A 15,432-nucleotide genomic window follows, 5' to 3' on the forward strand; every position below is an offset into this window, starting at 1 on the left:
AAAATTCTGCAGCTGTCCTGTAGCTATGCTGCTTCCAGAACTTAGCTGACATCTTTAGCAGGGAGCTAAAACTTTTGGACTTAGTTGTCTGTGCGTATTTCTTGTTAAAAGCTGTAGGTCTGCCCTCAGACACAGTGCATGCATGGCTATCAAATCACTCTAAGTGTAGGTAGATCATTGCTATGGTGATTGGTTCTTAAAGTCCTTTGTGGAATAGGTAGAAATATTAAAGGAATGGGCTTTGAAAGTTGTTACTTTTGATTAAACCAGAACTAAAATGCTGGTCTTGGTCCTTAGAAAATTGTTGTGGAAAAGTGAATAAATGTGAATTTATAATGAGGGTCCCTAATCACTCTATAAGGGGTGGTGAGAATAAGTAGAGAATTAGGAAGCATATAAAATGTTATTAAAGAATTAGTTATTAAAAGCTGTTTGCTAATGAGAAACTAATCCTAATAATCCTAATTGAGAAACATCAGAGCATGAAAGGCAGTTGAAGCAACTCTGTATGCTTGATAGGAATCTGCTTGGAAAAAGAACTGTAGAGGGCGATAATTATTGGATTAGAATCATCTGTGAAGAGGAATTAATAGAGCTAGGCAAAAAGAGGACAAGAATTTTCTTTTCCTATCAAATTCCTATCCTTGATAACACATAGGGTAGGTACATCTTTGACTGTCTCATCACTTGAGAGGAATATTACTCTTATCCTTGAAAAAGATTTTTCTTCTTCATACTTGGGATCTTACTGGAGAAATTACAGAAACATGAACAAATGAACCAGATAAAAACATTTCTTCATGGAGAAACCAGAAACAGTCTGTTTTGCTCCTCTCTCCTCATCAGCTGCATTGGCTTCCAGCTATCTTGTTGCTTATGTAAGTGGAAATTATGAGTTGTACTTCAGACTGAGCTGCAGTTTAGTTTCACTCTCTTTGGGAATAGAGGATTCAGTTGTTCCAGTATCACCACAAATTCTCAGCTTCTGCTCTGGGATTTGCCTTCAGTCCTATGCAGACCATGTCACCAGACCATGTCTTTTTTCTTACAGAAGGACTATACTGTGTTGATATCAAAGGAGCTGAGAGTAAAACACACATCTGTGCAATGATGGGGAGAAAACAAGAAAGCTGTGATAAAAATACATGTTTTAAAAACAAATAATATCAAGTACTTTTATTTACTTCAGTAGTTTTGTCATTCTCTTCACATACGTGTCTGTTGGCTTTAGCATGCATCCCTTACTTGAACACCCAGAAAGACAATTTCTGCCCTTTGAGGTATTTCAAATTATTGCCTTCCCTGAAATGGGCGGCATTTCAAAAGAAAAAAATTACCATGAGTTGGTAGTCATTCAGTAAAGAAGATTGCACATTCAATTTTTAAACTATACTGAAAAAATACAGTGTACTTGTATACTGTGCTTGTAACTCCTCTGGTGAAGGAAAGAGATTGGGAAAGGAGCAAGTGTGAAACAGCTTTGGGTACTTTCATGACCTCTTACTGTCAACAATATTTCAACTATAAAAGTATCTGAAACTACTAGTTTAAAATATCTTAAATATGTGAGGCTTGTTAATATAGTGTTTAGCACTCTGGAAATTAGCTTTTTTTCCTACTCTGAGATAACCTGAGGATGTATCTCTTCAGGTCATTGCTGCAAAACCTATCTGAAGTTTCAGATGGGAAACTTGTAAAATTTAGTGGTCTGTGTGAACTGGAAGAGTCTTGCTGGTAATAGTATCATTGTTTAAATTTTGTGTCAGTTTCCATCTAGCAGGATGGTTCTGGGTAGGTGGACTTGTATTGGTAGTAGTAAGGCATCTTTCTCTCATGCATGAGCTGAAATTGGTTGTTTAAGTGCTGCTAGCTGCAGGCTGCTGGCCACTTTTGTTTTGCTGCTCTCTTTTTGCCCTCCATTGCTGTATGCAAAATACAACGTATTAAAAGACAACATGGAATAGTTGGATATTTATAAAAGAATGATGTCAGTGAAGATTTAAAGAAAAAAAAAGAATTTTTTCTGGATGAGAAGGGAGTCTGAGAATCTCAAAGCTATCTAAGGCAACAGCATGCTCCTTCACTTCAGGGGTTCCTGCTTGGCCCTGAAAGACTTGCTAAACTGTGTAAACTCAAGTGTGATTTAAGTGTAATTAGCTTGCTGACATTCACACACTCAAGAGGAGGGCAGACAGCATTCCTTGGCAGAAGTAACCAGGGTAGCTGACAGTGTGTCATGGCCTATTTAAACGGGCAACCTGTCTGTTATGCTGATTTATGCTGCACTGCATAAACCAACAAATGATCTCTGCTTTCATACCACCTGCAATATGCCAGCAACTGGTACAGAGGCCCTTTCAAAGGGTTTGATCCAAAACACATCCGTTCTCTATATCCCTGTTTCTTGAGGTATGGACATGTGCTGAGGAACCCTGGCTTTCTGCCCACATGAAATGAAACTGGTCCAGCCTGCTCATGCTATAGTTTCACTATCAACTTATCCTGGCATGTAGTAGGTCTGCTTTTAAAAAGGTGTCCCATTCTGATCTCTTTAGATGTAGCTGTCTCTTTTCTTGCCCAAAGCCTCTTCTCCCACTCCTTTCTCTTTTGTGAGGCAATGTGATGAATAACTAAAATCTGGGAAGCAGATTAGCTGAAACTTGGCCAGGCTAAAAGAGCAGTAGAGAAACATTTATGACCATGAAGTGAGTTGGAAATATAGGCAAAAAATTAGTGACAAAAATGGAAGTGGAAGGAAGAATGTGGTAAATAAACCATTGGTGGGAAAGATTTAAAAGGAGGAAAGTGTATCCTGAAGGTTAGGGAGCGAAACAGTGTTAAATGGATGTTTAAAAGTCAGTGCTAAACCCATAAGAGAATGTCAGATCTTAGAGAAGATTAAGAGAGAACTTGTAGACATGTCCAGGTAAGAAGTGGGGCAATGGTAAAATAGTATGACTAACCTTGCTTTGCACATGGACTGTATAGGAAAAGATGAAATAAAAAACCACCATGACAATTCATAAATCACAGAGAAAAGATAACTAGTTAAAGAAATGCAATAGGAAAAGTCAAATCTGTGTTGATAGGTGGGAATTCCATGTAGAACAGAGCCAAAGAAAAAGAGTATGCAAGACGTAGCACTTTGCTTCACTTGTTGAGCCCAGCAATAAGTTCACTGAAACTACCGAGGCTAAAGATTGGTGGCAATATTTAGGAGGAGGAGCAAATAACAGAAAGAGAAGGAGAAGGTCTGGCGGTGTGAGCAGCTGATAACAGCAACATGAAGTGAGGCTGGAGCAGAATGGGAGAAAAGCAAAGAGCTGGAAATACTAGGAGTCAGAAAAAGAGGATCTTGGTTCCTCTGCAGTGATTTTATGGAAATTAGACTCAGTTGGGAACATTTGGAAGGGAGAAAGGCAGATATTTCTGCTTCTGTTCAAGAGTGAGGTCTGAATTTCTCTATGATGAAGAAAAGCTCTTATGAGATCTAAATGCAACTTGAAAATACATGCTGAAGGGCATCTCAAAAGTCAACTTAGAGCAATTCAGGTATGTATACCAGATGCTGATGAGACATTTATTTCTGGACTTTGTAGGCTCATGTGTTCAGCTTCCTTTGGACTGTGAGGCTGCAATGAAAAGTGAATGTGAATGATACAATATGGTGCATTTTTGGAAATTCCCAACAAACATTCAGGAGGCTGATATGTCTGCCTGGTTTGATTCAGTATTATGTGGGACACAGGACAGTGACCAGGAAGCAGTATAGCTATCTCACCTTCTATCCAGAATATGCTTCATTTAAGCACTGTGTGGGAGTCTTTGTATCATGTTGTATTTGTGGACATGAGATCATGGGTAGTGTGCGAACTGGGAAGTTTGAGATGATCACAAAGTTTACTTATGATGTTTCCATAGATATCTTATTTGTTAATTTCAAATAGGGTATATATATGCCATATTTTTTTCTTTTGTTAGCATAAAATATAAATTATTTAATCAATTACTGATTGTCTTGGAATTTAAATCCTTGGCTGGCTAGCTTCAGTTAATTTCACAAACATTATTTGCATTTACCACCTCTCTAGCTGCTTCTAACATGAGCTGTTCCCAATGAGGAATTTTTCCCTTGGCAGTAGTCACTACAAGAAAAATATTCATGGATGAATTTGTGGTGTTGGTCCTTTACTTCTCAATTGCTTTGTATCTTTTGTCATTTGTTTATGCATTGTATCTTTCTTCCACCTTAATGGGTATTCAGTTCAGCTGTATGTTCAACTTACGTGTACAGAAGAGGCTACTATACTTATACTATGAGCACATATTAAAAACTTAAATTGAAGCTGTTTCCATGGTCCTAGAAATGTCCCTTTGGAGCCTATACCAACTAGCACAGGATACAGTAAGGCATTCATGATACTGATTCTTTGTATTTTCTTTGCAGCGTGCTGTTGATGCTGATAACGCAGGAGTCAGTCCTGTTGGAAATTCCTCTAACAGCAGCAGTCATTGGGACCTTGGAGGTGCCTTTTTCTTTGCTGGAACAGTCATCACTACTATAGGTATATTTATTGTTTATTTTTTAAAAAGACACAGTCACACTGAGACATAGATAACAAAATTAATTTGAGGAAGGCAGGCAACAAAGAAATAAAGTAGCTGAAATGTATTTCTCTCTTAGCAGAAGATATGACTCCAGCATGTGTCAAGGGCACTGAGTCTTTGGTTAAGTGTCAGAAGCTGTTCTGACATAATTAGGGTAGAATAGCAATGCTGAGCTGAAAACAGGTAACACTCATGCAGGCTTTATAACCCTGTTCTTGATCTACATTGAAGCAATCTACAAGCAATTGCTTGAGAAGAGGCAATTCTTTCCACACCCTCCTTTCCATAACTGGAAATATATTCTCATAACTATTACATCCTTTCAAAAATTCTTACTTGCTTTCATAATAACAATTGGAAGGAATTACACAAATGATATATTGTATAAAAAACCCCTTTCTTTTTCTTTCTAGGATTCATGGCCTTGATTACTGACACATTTCTCTGTATTAAATGAAGAGTATACTGAACTGCACCATTCACTTTTCTTGAACCATTAATTTTAATAAGATAATTATTCAGGCCCTTATCATCTCTCTCCCCATGCATTGTGTCCAATATATTTAGCATTTGATTTCTCAATGTAGGCCTTAGATATGCTAAGGGTTTTAATATCTTCTCTCTAAGCCAGTTCCTCTGCTGAAGAATGTTCAACAAGCTTGGATTTCAGAAGACAGTCTGAAGGAAAAAGGAAATAAACCAATAGCACTGTTGATATAGTTAATCTGCAGAAAATTATTCAGTAGTTTTATAATTTTAAGCTTGATTTCAGTGCTGTCATAATAATCAGATCAAGAGGTCTAATTATTTGGAAATCACTGGCAAATTGTTGATTTTTTTTTTCATTTTCTATGAGTATTATTCTGCTTTAATTATTGTACAAAGTGCTTCTCCACATTACAGCTGTGCTGCATGCACTGGTGACTGTACAGATAAATAACTTGATAATCACACAACCCTTCAATAAAGTAGGAGAATCTGACTAAATTCTGTAGGCTTTTTATGCAGGTAATACAATAACAACAAAAATATCTTGTGGCAGTTAAACACTTGCTGTGGTGATAACTTCTAACAGTAGAGTCTGTGCCTTTGGCTCTGCCTTTTCTTTGCTGTAAGAGTGAGGGGGAAAGAGTGATTGTATAGAGTGTACAATCTGTGTTCCTCTATATTAAGCTACATTACCATATATTTTTGATGGTAGCATAAAACCAGAGGGTGGCAAGAAAGAAAAGATTTCTGATTCATATGTAAGAACCCCCTCCCCCCTTTAATATTTGTTTACTCAATAGACCCAAGTGACAAGCTTTTAAATTACTCATTAAATAAATCCCACTATGTAGGCATAGTTCATGCAGGCATATTCATTGACATCTGCTATTTAAATAACTTATTGAAAAGACCGTGTATTTTTGCCCATATTTGTTGTAAATTCTCCATGAATTAGATTTTTATAGGCTGCATAAAGTCTGTGTATTGTGTCAGGGCATGAAAATGGATGCTTTATTGATGCCTTAAGTTTTAGCTTTCATATTTTCCAGGTTCTGTACTGCATTAGTATGTAACTCTGAACTTCATATAAAGTTTAGCAAGTTCTCATATTCCTGTTAGACAAAACAATCCTTTTTGAGCCCAGGAACCAAGGATACTATTGCAGCTTCAGGCCCAAAAAGTAAAAACAATGGCAAATTGAAAAGAGCAATCTGACAGGATGTGACTTCATGACCTGAAGCTGTAACTGGACAACTAACCCAAATATGTAAATGGACCCAGATTTAGTATAAAAACTCATGATTTGGGGTCCATCTTAGGTGTAGCCTCGGCTAGGCTCTTTTACTGCCCAGGGTATATCCTTTGAAGGCCTATTAATAAATACCTACTTTATTCCTTAAACACTGTATAGCATCTGTTCTAGGTAGCCTATCAAAGCATCTTTATTGCAACAGTGATTTATGATTATGTGATAATTTTTAATATTTAAGTAATTATGTATAGTTAAACTCAAAATATCTATGGCATTTCAATTAAAATAGCTGATATTAAATAAAAAGTTGGAAATATTACCATCACAATTCTTGGGTTTTTTTCTCTTTAACATTTTAACAGAAATACCATGTCTGCTGGAGTCATAATGCTTTACTGAAAAAAGAATTCAAGGGCAGATTTGCATGGTGCGGGTACAGTTTGGAGGCTGCAGTGTAACTAGTCAGTATCATGAGGGGTTTCGGAAAGTATGAGCTAACCGATGAAAATGAGCCTTGTCCACTGAAAATGAGCCTTGTCAGGTGAATCACACTCCTGTCAGGAAACCATTGGCACAGGCTAAGAGCAGCAACAGCATGCAGGCACCAGGCCAGCATGGAGGGATTTTTGTGCTGTGGCATCAGCTGATAATTGAGCAAACAGCAATTTTAGAAAGACAGAGTCTACAGAAAATATGGGTAGCTGAGGCTTCCAGAAAAATGGAATATCAGAGGGTGGCTTACCCAGGAAATTACATCATGCCATTGAAAGTCTATAAAGAGGAATTACAGACGGAACAAAGTTATGCCTGCAGGAAGAGCAGTTTCTAAAACTGATTAGTTTGTTTTCTAAAAAGCTGTGTATAAGTTCTGAGAGTCTGACAATTGTTTTTCTCCTCAGGGTATGGGAAGATTGCCCCATGCACTGTTGGTGGCAAGGTTTTCTGCATCTTGTATGCCATATTTGGGATTCCACTGTTTGGCTTCTTGCTGGCTGGGATTGGAGACCAACTTGGAACCATCTTTGGGAAGGGTATTGCAAGGGTGGAAAAGGTTTTCAGAGTAAGTTCACTAACAGTTTTTTGCTTGTGTTGTATAGCCTGCTCTTAATTTTGTTGCTATTACCTGCAGCATTTTTTATATGTTGGACACCATGAAACATTCTCATGTTGAGCTGATAGTTAATGTCTGTAAGGATCTCTGTAGTCAGTGGAGAGAAACAGACTTCTCTAGATGATGATACAGGGGTTATAGGTCAGACTCTGAATTTCCTTATTGAGGGTATTGCTGGAGAATGTATCTCCTAAGTTAGCTTCCTAAGGAATTGCTGTAAAACAGTCTTCAAAACACCACAAGTTGCTTTAGATATGTACATCTATTCAATGGAAATGGAGAGAAGGTAATGGTTCCCTGAAGGAACAGGGATGTGGAGTAGGTCCTGACTGTGTTACTGATATAGCCTGGAAGGAAAGCAGGAAAGCAGGGTTGCTGTTGTGTATGTGAACATGGGAAGAGAGATGGTTTAGTGATATGCCTTCACTGCAGGGCGACAGATGTGTTGGAGTAGATCTGCAGCTCTACTACAAAAACTTCTGTAATGCCACTGGCTGAAATCATGATCATTCTGAAATCACAATCATTCTCTGCCCTGCGTACCATGAAGACATCCTACCCTAAATTTTTGTGTAGACTTCCTCATGTGTAGTTTCCCTTTATGTTGCCAGTACCCTCTGGTTTTGAGTCTGAATTGCTGTAAGCAGTTCTTTCTCAAGCAGTGCCTGGCAAATGCTGTTTTGTTAACTTGCTAATGGTTCACTTCAGGGATTCTCTCTCTGAGGCAGAACTTCTAGAGGTGACCTGTGTGTACTTTCCTTGGAAGTGGTATAACTGAAGGTAAGTCTTTCTAGGAATGGATGAGAAGCTGCCCAAATTGGTTAGTTTAATAGACATCTATTTCTAAAACATTCCCACAGACGAGAGCAAATTAGTTGTAACTGTTTTTGGAAGGAAGTAATTAAGTATTAGACTGAAGAATGAGCACTTTCCATTTTGATTAAATTACTTTTAGGTGTCCCAGACCAGACATAAATAGAATATCAGAATAAATGTAGAAAAGTGACTAGTGATTATGGGTGAGTAAGCATGTACATGCCTGTCTGGAGAGCACTTCAAAAGGCTTATATTTTCATTTAATGAAAAGAATCTTATTGAAAAGTGTCTCAGTTCAGTTTGGAGAAAACACAACCAAGATCCCTAATTTATTTTTTGTCTACCTTTTAATTACACCTGCTTCACTTCAGTGGAATCTGTGAACATTCCAGCCTGCTTCTGCCCAAGAAAAATGACAATCTTGAAGTCATGATATGGATTGAGAGTCAGAAAATCTTTGATTGTCAGCTGAGTGTTGTATTTCTGAGTGACACAGACAAGACCATTAAACTGTTGGTATGATAGTTTATTATTAAAATAATCAGAGAATCACAGAATAACTGGGGCTGGAAGGGAGATCATCTAGTCCAGCCTCCCTGCGAAAGCATAATACATACTTGAAGTATTTTATCTTAAAATACTTCAAGTATGTATGAATGCTGGTACTAATGTTTCATCCAGATTATAGCCATTTGGCACATAATGTGAGTTCTTTTGGTATTCAAAGTATTCTTTAATTTTCTTGAGTCAATGCAGTTGCTTATTGCAACTGCAAATCCAAGGTATTTGTTTTCTTCCTTGGTATTTTGTCAGCTTTCAAAGGCATTTAGAGATTGTGGTCTTCTTTTTTAGCTAAGATGTGCATTTATTCCTTTTATTTTGATTTTCATAAATCCTTTACATTCCATTATATCTGTTATTTTGTGATTTGGTGAACAGGGTTATACATAATTTCCTTTGTTACTCTTTCTAATGAGTTTCAGCTATTTGAAATATTTCTGATGCAGTTTACAATTTACATGCATCTTAGTAAATACCAGTGGTTTCACTTTAGGTGATTATTTAACATTTGGCGTATGCAGAATATAATAATTACTATAATTTTAGTAAATGTGTAATTTATTATCATATTATATTTACATTGTTAGGCTTCATAAGTGTTTGTACCCGATCAGATGAAGCCTCAAGTAGAGTAACAGCTCTTGATTTAATGCTGAGCACTGAGCAAACTGTAATTCAATGTGTAACTCTTGTTTCTTTCTGTCTCCTTAATGTCTTGTTTCTTTCTGTCTCCTTAATGAACTGAAACTCAGCATGTTTGTGGGTGTAAAACAACCTGTTACCACCTGTAAAGAAAGGACAAAAAAATTAGTACAATCTTAGCCTGTGTATTATCAAATTTCCATGTTCATATGCCCCAGCACTCTGCTGCTGTATGTATCCAGTTGCCCCTGTTTATGCCCTTCACTCTTAGGAATGTTGCAGGGCTGGTGTCAGGGCAGTGAGAGTTCTGGAAATCCTTGCAACTTTCTCATTGTCTGTACAGGTCGAAGAGACTTGAGGGCAGCTTGATCTTGCATTTTGGTTAGAATAATTTTTGAAGCTAGGTAAGATGCAGTATGCACACAGTGGCACTTGGGAAGGAGAGGAAGAATTTTCTGCTGTCACTGCAGTCCTTTCACCCAAAGCATTTCCCTAACTGGTCTCTTGCTCCATCCAACAGTGTATCTGTGAGCATGGAACCCATGCCACACTAGGGACAGCTTGCCTCTGGCATTCCTCAGCATATCTGGAAAGATGAAAGGAGGATTCCTCCCAGAGGACTTATGCTAGTGCATTTCTGTTGCCTCTGACATGACCTGTGCAGAGCCCCACCAACCCTACCTTAATTAACACCACAAATTAGACCTTAGGAATCCCACATTTAGCTACTGCAGTAATCAGCATTCTGTGGGAATTTTAAGAACAATTTGAACTACATAAAGTGAGAAAGAGATCTGCTCTTATCAAGTACACACTACCCCAACAGTATTGACAGAATATTTCAGCAGAGGAGCTGGGCACATGCCACCACTCATCTTCTAATCCAAAATGTTACCATTATTTCAGTGTGTAACTAGCCAGGAAAACAACTACTCATTTATGAGTAGGTAGGGCTGGAGGTACTTCATTGCAAAATAATGCTTTGTAAAAAATAGAAATTTTCATGTATCATTTTAGGAAACGGAGGCACTGGCAGGATGATGCTATCCCAAACACCATGCATTGAATAATTTATGCCATCTGTCCTACTGGAATGATTATATTTGGTACAAGCAAATCATCAACCAGGTCATCAGAGATGTAAACCAAAGCTTCCCCCACAAAAGCCCTGTCTTCTCAGCTCCTGGTTATTCCTGTGTGTTCCACATTCAATAATCTAGGGCAGAACCTGGGTTTCAGTCTGTTTTTACATGCACGCAAATGTGATTCCCCAGAAAATGAATATGTACAAGGCCAGACACAACAGAAATGAAACATGCATTTCAAGGTGACATAATGCCATAAAAGTAGTATTTTTATCTTTGACAAGTTGTTCATAAGATTCCTCATGTATGTATGTTTCTATAATAAACAGTAGAACAAAGCCCCATTCTCTTGGCATGCTCTGTACACACAGTGTCTGCTGCAAGCATCTAAAGATAGAAAGCACTCCATAGGCAGAGTACACTGTCACAGAACACAGCAGATGCCATTATCATGAGTTAAATATAGGCTAATTCGGATAGTCTTTTTTCAAACCTTGAATGAGTGTTTAGGTTCTTATCAGAAGTAGATGGGCTTAGCATAACCTGAATGAACTTCACTTATCTTGCAGTTTAGTACAGATGAGCAATTCAGCCTGGGCACAATGAGTTTCTGAGAGCACTCCAGGATTTTCTGGCTTCTGAGGTGAGGCCACTGTGAGAAGTTCCTGGGCTTGTTTGCTGCTTTCACTCCTCTTGTTCCCAGCAGGACAGAGAGGACAGGCCTGGCAACACATCTGGTAGAATGTGAATTGCAGTACTGGGATGTGAGCAAGCAACCAGAGACATAAGTGGTGGCAAGGCTGCACCATTGAAAACACACTGCTTTGTGCAGAAAGGCAATGCCTCTGTAAGCAACTTGTGCGTCATTGAACCAGGGACTTGTCAGAACAGACCCATCTGCTACTTGACTTTCGGGTTTTCAGCTCAGAGAGCATGTTTTGCTCTAGTTCTCAGAGACATGCTATGAAAGTGGTCTACACTTAATATTTTTCTGAAAGATAACAGTACACATCACCTAACCTTGGAATTGTCCTAGGAAAAGTACTTCTTAATTGGCAGATAGGGATGGGGCTGGTGTAGTCCCACTGAGCTGGTGGAAAGATTTATTTTAGCACCTGTCAAAGCTCTACCTTTCCTAAACTTTATTGTCTTTCCGAATACATCTGTCAACTCTAGCTACTCTTTCACTTAAAGATTCAAGTTCTTTTTAGAGATTTTTGGCTTCTCTGATCTCTTACTACACAAGTGACAGGAATTATTTGTACAAATTCCTTCCCTGAAAGTGAATGGAAAACAGAATCTGGGAAAGAAACAGTATAAGACAGTAACTGTGTAGAGGAGAAGCACTTAAAAATGCAGTCTTTTTTCACAGTCTCCCCTCTGTTCATGGATTTGCTCTGTTCAAGACAATCTCTTTTTTTTGTTGTTTAATTACATCACCTTAGTAGCCAGCATCAGTATGTTATTACATCAGCTACTTAAAAAGCACTGAGCATATGAATACTTTATATTTTATTTTTTAAATAGAGTGTTATTCACTGTGATTTTCTGTAAGGAAAAAGGTAAAATTTAAAAATATATATATATATTCACATAACTTCCACAGAGTAACTGTCTGATGCAGTGATCTATTTGCCATCTGCTGGCATCCTGTCTTTGAACAGAGCTGTCAGGACAGGGTGTGAAATTGTGCAACCTACTGTTGCACATTCACAGTATTATTCCAAAATTATACAAGGTGTATGAGCTGAAAGTTCAGGGTTCAGACCTCAGCCAAACAATCTGCTGAGTCATTTCCACCAAAAAAAGGGCAAAGAAATAGAAAAAAATCAGTGATTAGAGAGGCGATTTACAAACCCAGAACAAATGTATGTAAACTATCTCGGCTCATGATCTGTTCTTTTGCCCATCACAGCTTAAAGGTCCTTCTAAGAGTCACATTTCCCTGAGTAGGGTTAAAATAGGGATGCTTGTAGGCCTGATGGTGAGGGCTGTGACTTTATTACAGGTGGTGACTCTTCATCAGCTACAGCCAAATTGGTCTCTGGATTCTGTCTTGAATATGTTTGGTTTATTTTTTGGATCATTTACCCCTGTGGCTGCATTTCTCTTTGCAGAGAAAAGCAAGGCACAATTCTTCCCAAGGATTTGTAAAAAAACCAGTGATTAGAAAGATGATTTACAAACCCAGAACAAATGTATGTAAACTATCTCAGCTCATGATCTGTTCTTTTGCCCATCACACCTTAAAGGTCCTTCTAAGAGTCACATTTCCCTGAGTATGGTTAAAATAGGGGTGCTTGTAGGCTTGATGGTGAGGGTTGTGACTTCATTACAGGTGGTGACTCTTCATCAGCTAGAGCCAAATTGGCCTCTGAATTCTGTCTTGAATATGTTTGGTTTATTTTTTGGATCATTTACCCCTGTGGCTGCATTTCTCTTTGCAGAGAAAAGCAAGGCACAATTCTTCCCAAGGATTTCTGAGATTTATATTCTGTGAACTTCAGAGAAAGGAAAACAGTTATTATCTTACTTGCTGTGCCTGTGTTTGTGCAAAAGTGGAATGCAATATGGAGATTGTTTACCCAAAGTGATGGTGTTTTGTTTCCTTGGCCTATTAGGGCCAAGTGTGTGTGTGTGTCGGGACTGTCAGCTGACAGTCACGAGAGGAGTGCTTGGCAGATTCAGTTTAGATGTAATGTAATATAATATAATATAGAATAATATAGTGCAATATAATATAGAATAATATAGTAGAATAAAGTAATTAATTAGCCTTCTGATAAGATGGAGTTCTCATCATTCCTCTCCCTGCCATGGGGGTCGCCCTGAATCCTATATACCCACTCCATTATATCTGAGCTGCAGAAAAGTATCTTTTTCTGCACAGACCTAAGATGGTAAGCTAATACTAAAAATCAATTAGAACATCTATGGATCCCAGATTTTGATATTTTAGGCCCTCTAACTTGGTATTTAATTCAGTTAGTGATGCTTACAGCTATTCCTTTTCAAGGAATGCAACTTAAGTGTAGCAGACTTTACTAATTCTCTTTGTGTCCTCTGGTCTTTGATGGTGAGTATGTTTCACCAAGAATGGCAAGATCAGATCCATTCAGGTACAGGGAAGCTATGTGGAGCAATCTTTATTAACCCATTTTTGCAGTCTTTGAGTGGGGGAATATAGGTGTAACTTAGATATGGATTGAAGGAGGGAAGGGAGGAGCAACACATTACAAATTTGGACTCTGCCTTGCTGAAGTCTATGCCATCAACCTCTGTTGCCCTTTGTCTGCTCCAGTGTTTGAGAAAAGCCTATGTATACATGGATTCCTCTTATTCACTTTGTTTTTTTCATCTTTTTTTTCCCCTTGAGCTGAATACAGCTCAGCCATAACAGATGTTTAGGATAATAATTTTTATTTTTGTAATAAGCATCATGCATAAATTAGTGGGTCCATATCAGAAATCCCTCTGTGTGCTTTCTAGAGAGAGGAAGAAGATTGGAAAAGGGCATATGAAGCCTAGAAAATGTCTGAGCCAGTGTTTCTGTGTCATTTTCATGACACAGTACTCACATTATGACTGCAGCAAGATCCATGCAGAGATTTACAAAAATGACATTAGAGAAAGCTGCTGCTCTGAGAGAAGCTTGTTGCATATTCCATCTGGGTCTAGACAAACACCCTACAGAAATGTGGTTTTATGGGGAAAAAAATGATGTCAAAAATAACATAAAACCTTCTGTACTCTGACCTGTGTCTTGTATGAGTTCAGGATTGTGTCTCCCAAACTTAGTAATAAATGTGACTGCTTACAGCTTTTAATATCTGTCTCTCCTCTGGTACTGACTGCAGTTAAAAAGCAGAGGGTGGATTCTGCAGCCATAGCAGCATTCTTTATAAAACATGAGAACTAAAATAACACTGAGGCACCAAGAGGTTAGAATGTAGGGGAAGCCCATGTCTAGTAGAATGGTTCAACCCTCATTTCATAACCCATGGAGGTGTCTGAAATGTCATCTACATTTTAATATCTATTATAATTCTGCTGCTTGTTTTCAAGGAGTGTTGTCTTCTTCACTGATGTGGTGAGTAGGTCCTGGCTGGCAGCAAGCACCCACACAGCCGTTTGCTCACTCGCCTACAATGCTGGAGAGAACATGGGAAGGACAATGGAATGTTCTCTAAATATGGGTCAAAATAAAGACAGCAAAGTCACTTACCATGTACTCTCACAGGCAAAACAAACTTCACTGGTGGACTTTAAATTAATATATTGACAATTAACATTTAAAAAATTAATTACTGAGTTGAGTGTTTGGAATAAAAATCCCCACAAAAATTCAAAATGCCTTTCTTCCCCATTTTTCAAGTACAGCTTCACTCCAGACACCTCTCCTCCACCCATGTTGTTACTGTGGGTCACCTTCAGTCCCCCTGGTGCAGCAGCAAATGGCACAGGGGCTGGGGCCAGAACACAGTGGTTTGTCTGCTCTTCTTAACTCTTTTCCTCTGTTCCTTTGCTGGTCTCCCATGGGCTGCAGACCCTGCAGTACCTGTGTTGCCATGGAGGTGCTCCCACTCACCTGACCTTGTTATTCCCTTGTTCTCTCCACTATTCCCTTGTCCTCTGCCTGTCCAGCATTCCTGCCCCTTCTTGAACAGACTTTCCCAGAGGTGCCACCATGTCATCTCAGTGGCTCTGCAGTGCCTTGAGGTGGGTCTGTTGGAGCTGACAGGAACCATCAGTGTCAGAGAACAGAGAAGAACAAAATATTGTTATATTTTTCTTAGGTGTTATGTCCAAGTCAGTGATATTTAAAATACATTTAGTTTCAGTCTAATTTTGAACATGAAGGAGCTTGG

General features: G+C 38.5%; 1 protein-coding gene across 2 annotated transcripts in view; it reads left to right on the forward strand.

The window, feature by feature from the left end:
• KCNK10 (potassium two pore domain channel subfamily K member 10) overlaps positions 1-15,432 on the forward strand; it is a 59,315-nt gene that overhangs the window by 26,825 nt on the left and 17,058 nt on the right. For both annotated transcript variants that reach the window (XM_039712974.1, XM_039712973.1), the window contains exons 3-4: positions 4,448-4,565; positions 7,249-7,409. In XM_039712974.1, the coding sequence (XP_039568908.1) occupies positions 4,448-4,565; positions 7,249-7,409 (279 nt within the window). The remainder of the gene's footprint in view (positions 1-4,447; positions 4,566-7,248; positions 7,410-15,432) is intronic.

This window comes from Passer montanus, unplaced genomic scaffold (genome assembly GCF_014805655.1).
Source record: "Passer montanus isolate IOZ18808 unplaced genomic scaffold, ASM1480565v1 scaffold27, whole genome shotgun sequence".
Lineage (NCBI taxonomy): Eukaryota > Metazoa > Chordata > Aves > Passeriformes > Passeridae > Passer > Passer montanus.